Source organism: Wasmannia auropunctata, unplaced genomic scaffold (genome assembly GCF_000956235.1).
Source record: "Wasmannia auropunctata unplaced genomic scaffold, wasmannia.A_1.0 LD336002.1, whole genome shotgun sequence".
NCBI lineage: Eukaryota > Metazoa > Arthropoda > Insecta > Hymenoptera > Formicidae > Wasmannia > Wasmannia auropunctata.
In genome coordinates this window covers 730,277-738,711 of record NW_012026888.1, presented here as the reverse complement: position 1 = coordinate 738,711, position 8,435 = coordinate 730,277, and the positions used below count along the sequence as shown (strand labels likewise).

Below are 8,435 nucleotides of genomic sequence, written 5' to 3'. Positions count from 1 at the left end.
TCCAATAAATTAATTAGACCAAATAAACAGTCAAATTTTTATTTAATGGAATTATTTTTATGATATAGAGGAGATATTAATTAAAAGATTTTTATATATTAGTATAAAATAATATAATTATTATTATAATATTAGAAAAGGCATTTAACTTTATTAAAAAAATCACTGTTACTTTTTATGTGCCTCCCTATTTTATCGTTGTTGATTATTCAATGTCTTTTCTTGGAACAGAAAAGATGGATTTTTTAATAGGTAACTCAAGTTACCTGAGATATAAAATTACAATGCATTGATGAAAATGAAAATATATTTTTGCGGAAAATCGAGCAAATGCAGTTTGGCCAAAAGTGGATTAATGATAATTTCTTTATAATTAGAAGCGTTTAATAAAACAATCTAATGTGAATGTTGATTATAGCGATTATAATGATATATATAATAATATATAATGCGTACAACACTCTTATGTAGAACGTATTGTTCCATGAATAGCATACGCATTAATAGATTCTAATTAAAGACATTTTATCGAGAGAATCAAAGAGAGAAAGGGGGAAGAGAGAGAGAGAGAGAAAGAGAGAGAGAGAGAGAGAGAGAGAAAGAGAGAGAGAGAACCCGTTCGTTGATTCATGAATATGTTAGAAGCGAACTGTTAGGCTTTTTTACATTTACCAAAAGTGAACTGATCCGAGTGCCAAACTTCTAATCTATAACATATAATTACCATAGGACTTGTATTTTCCCTGCCGACTGAATGCATTACTCTTCTAATTCTAATAAATTAAATGTGCGATGTTAAGTAAACACAGTCTGATTTATTATTTATTGTATTGCGGTTGCTTATCTTTTATTAACGTTATTATTCCATGTGTTAAATTATTACCCGCATAACTAACGTCCTAAACAAACATTCTCTCATATTAGTTTCATATATCTTTTTTAATTCTAATTTTTGTTATTACAAATATAATCGGAAATTCAAAAATTCATTTAAAGTTTGTGCATATATTACGTATGCAATTAAGGCGTTTGTTTAGCGCTCTAAATATGCTCGATATTATTTAATTACCTCTTGCATTTGGAAACTCGTCATTCAGCATACTTTCCATCATCACGTCGGATCGTCACTCGATACGTCATCGCCGTTGTTATTTGTCTTTGCCATGTTGTGGAAAGTCACATACCTAATTATGTGAAGAATCACATAATATTCCGCGTGACGAAGATATCTGTAAGTTAAAATGTATCTAATCGAGACAAAATCAGTCTTCCAATAGATGAACTCGTACGCAGGACCGTGCGCACATCACACCAAACATAAATCACGTAAATCGATCAATTATTTGCAAAATCGTCATTTAAATTTATATATTAAAGCCCGGCTCGATGCGACGAGAATCCTTCGATCTGTCACCGATACGAGATATTATTATTCGTCGGTGTTGATGGATCTGCGAAACGTTTTTATTGCACAAGAATTGCTACCTATTTTACCTTTGATTAAATCGACTATTTCGGGATACTGCAGATACAGGAATAAACTCGCGACAACAATATAGATTTGCGACTCGCAAGTAAACAAAAGATGATAATTTCTTATACAGTGAACGTGAGAGTGGAAAAAAAATCTTTTGCTAGGCAAACTGTGCTGTTTATTTAAATAATAAATGTTTTGTGTGAATATATTTCAAATATTTAAATATGATGAGATATCAAATGACAATTATTATATGCACAATGTACATATACGTACATTATATTGTATGCAGCATATATTATTCAGAAAAAATTCCTTTCTTTATGTTGTAAAGAAAATTAAATTACGTAAACGTAAATATATATTATAATACTTACATATACTTATCCACAATTTGTGAGGATATAGCACGATTAGCGTGGATTCGAACCACGTCTATTTTTGACTTTATGATTTTATTAAGTGTTTATTAGAAAATAGCTACGTAATTCTCATTTCATAAATGGACGTATTGGTGGTAATACACGGGAGGTTCTGAGTATTCTGACGATCCCACCCTCACCGAAAACTTCTATATTTTCAATTGTAGCTCAAAAGGCTTTGTATTATTCGTTCATGTAATCTGTGGTGTGAGACGTAAGTATTTTGTACATCTACCGAATTTTTACACTAATGAAATGTATTTCTTCAACATTAAATTTTAAAGATATTATTTTTATATGAATATATAAATTATAAATGAGTTACAAAAATGAACATTAATTTATTGATAATAAACTCATTTAAATCTTAAAAATGAGTTTTAATAATCGAGTTACGTGTATGTTTGTAATTTAAAATACCAATTTTTTAAATGATATATCAATATAGACCTATACCGAGCATTCCGAGTGACGATGGAAATAAGCCATTAGTAGAATTATGCCCCTCAACACAGGATCCTGGACCTTCGAGTTCAAAGAAGAATGTTTTTGATACATCATCTTAACGTAAAAGGTAATTTATCTATTGATATTTGTTTAATTATATTTATGATTAATTAAATTATATGTTTTAGTATCATGTAATTCTTTATCATTAAATTTTAAAGAAATCATTTTTATACAAATATATAAATCATAAATGAGTTACAAAAATAAACATTAATTTATTGATAATATGCTTATTTAAATCTTAAAAATTAGTTTTAATAATCAAGTTACGTATATGTTTGTAATTTAAAATACTAATTGTTTCATTTTTTAATGTTTGTATTTAAAGATTTGCGATTCACATTTATATCAATAATGTAACTACAATATTTTGTACTGCTCTAGTATTCCATTGAATATCCTTATTAAAATGCATAAAAAATACTATCAAGTTAAGAAACACTGTTAGATAAATTTTTACTCCGAATGTAAAAAAAGACTAGTAGATTATATTAATTTTCCTTAAAATTTGTAAATAATAATGACACGAAATCATGTAATTTTTATAAATTTATTTGTTAAGAAAAACGTACTATTTTAATGACGAACTAATGTAAAAATTTTAGAATTATTTATCAACAAATTTTATTTTATTTTTTAATGTTTGTATTCAGAAATTTGCGATTTTCCTTTACATCAATAATGTAACTATATTTTAGTACTATAAAGTATCTCATCGAATATCTTAATAAAGTTTATTGTTGGCTCTTGCGCGCAACGCTGATTAGTTTCAATTATTATTTGTATGCTTTCGTCACTATGTCTAACTGCAATAATATCAAGAAACTTTAGATATTGTACATTTTACGTTTTTATAAATGTAAATAATCTTCGAAGAAATTACAATTCTTACGATTTTGAGTAGTCCTTTGCTTATTATTAAAAATTATTAAAAATAACCAGCTCACAATTAAATTGCCTTTGGTAATTAATAAGAAGTTATTTATAATAAATTCTAGTATAATATTTTATTATAACTAGCCAACTCAAGATTAAGTAATAATTAGTGCCTCTGATACTAACTATTACTAACTACAATGTTGAAAAATATATATACTTTAACAATTTTTTGAACAACATGAAAATAAGTAATGATCGGTATTCATGTATACGGTATCTTTTAGCATATTTTTTAATGATATTATGAATATTTTTATACATTATACAGGACATCTTAAGCAAGAAAATAAATTAAAAAATAAAATCTGAAAAATGAAATAATATTATAAAATGTTTTAAATAAAATAGCATGGCCAGAAGGGGATATAATAATAAAATTATGATACGCTTTATGTACTGATTCTAAATTCGGACATTTTAAATCCATCATTTTTAATTTTATAATTCTGTTTCTAAATTTGTAATCAACGACCTCGAAAACTTCATAATAATCATTTTTAAGCCGTTTTCTGAAGTTTTCACATTTTAATCGAAGATACTATAAGATCATTCGTGACTTTTGCGGTTTTTAAGCATTATATTGAAATTTTCAAAAGACCGCATGTTCCATTCAAAACACAAATACACAAATATACAAATATTTTGGGAGCTCAAACATTTTTTCTATTGCATTAATTTTTGGAAGGAGAGGTGGCAGGCTTGACGCAAAACGTCCCGTATATATTTTTTTTCCGAAAGCTCGTCACTTTGTTTGCTATGCTGTCCCTATGCGCAGACCGTAAATATATTCTCTCTCTAGACTGATTGCGAGTACATATATTATCGTATCTAATTCAATAAATGTGAAACTTAAACCATTTCTAAATAACTATATACGTACGTAATATGTACTTTTGATATGTAAAACTTTTTATATAAAATTGCATCAAATTTAATTATTATTAATTAAAATTAGTCCAACTGTTATTATACATATAACTGATTAAATAATTAAATTAATTAATAACTTATTATTCTGTCAAAACGATTGTAAAAAAAATTCAAGTAACTTTTCAGCTTTTTTTTGCATCTGCATATAACGATGAAAATTTAGTAAGCGTTATAGAAATAATGTATATAAATAATAATTAATAATAAACAATGTACAGTTGCACAATGATATATATTTATTAAGTTTTAAGTATATCCATCATAAAAGGAATAATATTATTTTACTTTTCCGCCATTTTTTCTTTGATCCAAGGAAGGTACGGTGAAATATTGGTGTATATATCTGGTTTACCTACGGCGCACGGTTTGCCACCAGATACTAAAGCAACAATTTCTCTTTTTTTAATCTGATTGTTGTCTCGAATCAGACCACTACCGCTGTCACCCTGAAACAAAAAATAGATTATTTATTTATTTATCTAAATTTGGCATTACTTAAGACGGCGAAATATTATATCATACAAATAATTTAACGTTACCACTGCTAAAAGCGCTTAAGATACTAAAAAAAGAAATGCGGAATATAAGAATTTTGTTCTAAGGACTAATATTATTACGCACACAAACATGAATTATTTATGATGTAAAATACTATCTTGGACCATACAGATGTAATTTTCTAACGTAAGTGATACCGAATACAGCGTCATGATTGAATAAGATACTTACAAAATAATTATAACAAAATAATTACAAAATGTACAAACTGAAAGTTAAATCTAAAAAGATGTAACATTTCAGAAAAAGATGCACAATAATAAAATCAAATGTGCATTCAGACATTTTGTCATATATAATATAATATTACGTACTTTGCACAATCCAGTTCCTGCCCCGATTAAAGTACAGATTTCGTTCTTGCTAATCTTCTCCGAATTGTCAGAGTAATGAGACTGGCATTCTTTTGGTAACATGACATTTGCTTCCATTTTTCCCAAATGGTTATGCACTTCTTCGTCTTTGCCTTTTCTACCCCAGGCAGCAATCGTAACCTTCTCATTCTCTTTCGCAGGATGTTTTGGAAGATTAATTGGCTGACATGTTGAATCATATTTTAAGGGCTTTTTCAGCTAAAAATATTTTATACTATTAGCCAAACTGTAGGAGTAGCTAAAGTACAAGTATCATCATTTAAAATCTATATATCATTATTATTATCATTAATATAGCAGAAAGTATATTAAACATGCGTACCACATTAAAAGCTAATATAATATTTAAGTATATTATAATGTGTATGTATAAATGTGTTTTCATAGTTGTACCTTTATCAATCCAATATCATCATTAGTTCTTCCTGTAACGTTAGTATTATATTTCTCGTGGTACCACATTTTTTCTACTTCATGAGACTGTCCACCTTCATCGAGGTTAGTTGTGCCAGTAAGGATGGTTATATATTCTACAACACCGTCCCTAATCATTGGCCATGTGCAATGCGCGGCAGTTAAGACGTATTGTGGTGCTATTATGCTGCAGCCGCATTGGTAAAGCATGTCGTAGAGTTTCATGGCGGCACAATGTGGATAATTCTGTATGGTAGTGGATGTTCCATTTACTAGTCTTTCTGTTCCATCGTCATATATACCTGTCAATGTATATACAGTAGAATGGGTAAGTTAACACAAGGATTTTTTATTTTGTCAAAAACTCGAATAATGGGTTTTGGCATGGGTAAGTTAATCTTTTTTGAAACTAAAGTAAATTAAAGTTAATAGGCCTGAAAATGTAACTTAATTAAGATATAAGTTAGGTCATAATAAAATTAATCGAATTCAAAGATAAATTAATAAAAAAATTAATAAAAAGTTAAAAGTTAAATTTTTTTTATATAAAAATCTAATCGAGACTGCAAAAGTTTAAATTAGAAACACCAATGCGATCTAAAGCGGATCTTATTGTTAGTGGACAGGTCTTTTAAAAAGAGTAAAATCAACACTACCGTTAGGAAGATTATACAGCGATATATAATATTTCTGCAAGCAATGATATATCTTCCTGTTTTTAAAGAAAGAATTTATTTTGTTGTTATTTAATTTATTGTTATTAAAATAACAATTTAATACGTTCATCATTTGAAACATGTAGAATTTAATACATCATTAAATTCTATATGTATTATAAAATTACAAGTTATGTTAATAGTAGATGTGCCAGAAGAAGTAACGAATCGATTTATTTCAATTCATTTTTTTAGATTTCTACGATTTTATAAGAATATAAATATTTTTCAATTATATGTATATCTTTTTTTCTTCTTGCACGTTTGTAGCGTTATGTCAAAAGTTAAACACTAATAATCACTAGTCTACCGTACCGTTTCTTTGACAGATCTTTTTTGAAAAATGGATTGAGTTTATTGGAAACTAGCAAAACTTGAACAATGAAGAAAAATCGTGTGGACACTTTTGTATTAATTAGTACAGCGACTCATTCACTGGTATGATGCGTATTAAGAAATAATGGTAAAAAAAAATGAATGTTAAAGAAAATAAGAGAGAGAGAGAGAGAGAGAAAGGAAAAGAAGAAAAAAGGTATACAAAATTTATAAAGATAAGATAATTTAGTAAAAAGATAATAAGAATATTTAATAGCATATGCTTATTTTTTAGTAATAAAAATAATTTTTTAAAGAAAAATCAATATTACATTTTAACACTGTATATATATTTTATTTGCAAACAGTTTTTTAGCTGCAAAAAAATTTTGCGTTACGCTATGTTTTTGTATAATTATCATAACAAAAGCTCAACTATGAGTTCGTATATTTGAAATAAATATACATATATTTGTGCTAAACGGAGTGCGGATAAACAGTGTTTTACTGTACATATATATTTAATTGCTTAATTCATATTGATTAGCATATGTACACATGTACGAGGGATGATCAAATAATACAATATAATACGATGGAATAAATGTATTAAAGCGAGGGGGAGTATTTTGAAGAGGACTAATTGACATTCGTATTTTAATAAAATGAGTTTCTTTTTATCTCAACATTCACCGTATTTTTTTATCACACCTCGTATGTATTATATTGAAACTAATATATAAATATTATACAGTGTACAATATTTAATTTCATTGTTTTTTATGTAACAGTTGAGTAATACGCGTTATATATAGATTTATTTAAAACTCACCCGTGAAAATATTTTTTTCCCCGTGATAGTAGGCAGCCTCCGAAAATGGATTAACCACCATTACCATTACAGACAAAGACAGAATCAAAGCCGCAGAACGCATTTTCTCTGTCGACAATAAGTTCTGATGTGAAACATAAATAAATAAAATTTTGATATAAAGTTGGAGGCTAATATTATTTCATTATGTGTAAGACAAATGTGTAAAAGAAGTAAACAATTCTTATTAATATTTATATATAAAAATAAGAATCTTTATCTAACTTTTATAAGAATATAGAAATCGAATGTATTGAATATAAAAAGTTCATTTATGGCAATTTTTATTTAATTAAATATCCACATAATTTTAAATTTATTCAAATTAATAATAAATGATAACATCTAAGGTAAAATATATGCTAAACTATAAATTACTTACTTTCTCACTAGCAAATACGTACTTGGCAATAACTCGAAAAGGACTGAAGGATTGGAATTTGTCAAGCTATTTATAGTAATGTTGCGTGGGGAGAATCATAATTTTAGAGTTAATTTGCGGAAATAGATAAGCTTTTAAATTACATTTTTAAAATGATTGCTTGACTCTTTATTGCGTAAATTTTTCTGTTGAATACGTTTTACTTTACTTTAGTATATGGAGAATTTTAAGATTGTTAATTGTAAATTTGAAGTCAAAATTGAATAAATCTGAATGACAAATTTAGCAAATTAAAAAATTAATGTGGTTTATTTACGTATAAGATTTTATATGGAAAGAATTTTTTAAACATTCTTATTCAAATCTGTAGTAGAAATTTAAAAATTAATAGCAGTTCCATTATTAAAGAAATCTTTACTACTTTTTAACAAAAACTTATTTCTTAACTAATTTGAAATTAATGTTGAGGATGTATGTGACGAGCTTTTAGTTCCAAGTTTTTTAATTTTTTAAATTTAAATTATGAC

At 26.9% G+C, this 8,435-nt stretch overlaps 1 protein-coding gene across 4 annotated transcripts; it reads right to left on the bottom strand.

Annotated features, from left to right (window-relative positions):
• Positions 1-4,522: 4,522 nt before the first annotated feature.
• Positions 4,523-7,971, bottom strand: LOC105453159 (chymotrypsin-1-like). Of its 4 annotated transcripts, none has more exons than XM_011694894.1 (5): positions 7,931-7,971; positions 7,488-7,595; positions 5,604-5,926; positions 5,151-5,408; positions 4,523-4,724 (listed from the first exon to the last, which is right to left on the bottom strand). In XM_011694894.1, exons 2-5 carry the CDS (start codon positions 7,588-7,590, stop codon positions 4,560-4,562), a joined length of 849 nt encoding a protein of 282 aa, XP_011693196.1. In that variant the 5' UTR covers positions 7,591-7,595; positions 7,931-7,971; the 3' UTR covers positions 4,523-4,559. The 4 variants fall into 4 exon arrangements, with proteins under 4 accessions (XP_011693196.1, XP_011693194.1, XP_011693195.1 ...); XM_011694892.1 differs by having other exon boundaries at positions 7,909-7,955; XM_011694893.1 differs by having other exon boundaries at positions 7,488-7,611; positions 7,909-7,948.
• Between the last annotated feature and the right edge of the window lie 464 nt (positions 7,972-8,435).

Coding starts and splice junctions, on each gene's coding strand:
- LOC105453159 (XM_011694894.1), bottom strand. CDS start 7,590: ATGCGTTCTGCGGCTTTGATTCTGTCTTTGTCTGTAATGGTAATGGTG. Junction 5,927..7,487: donor GGAAAAAAATATTTTCACGG/GTGAGTTTTAAA, acceptor ATACATTGACAG/GTATATATGACGATGGAACA. Junction 4,725..5,150: donor CAGGAACTGGATTGTGCAAA/GTACGTAATATT, acceptor TTTTTGTTTCAG/GGTGACAGCGGTAGTGGTCT.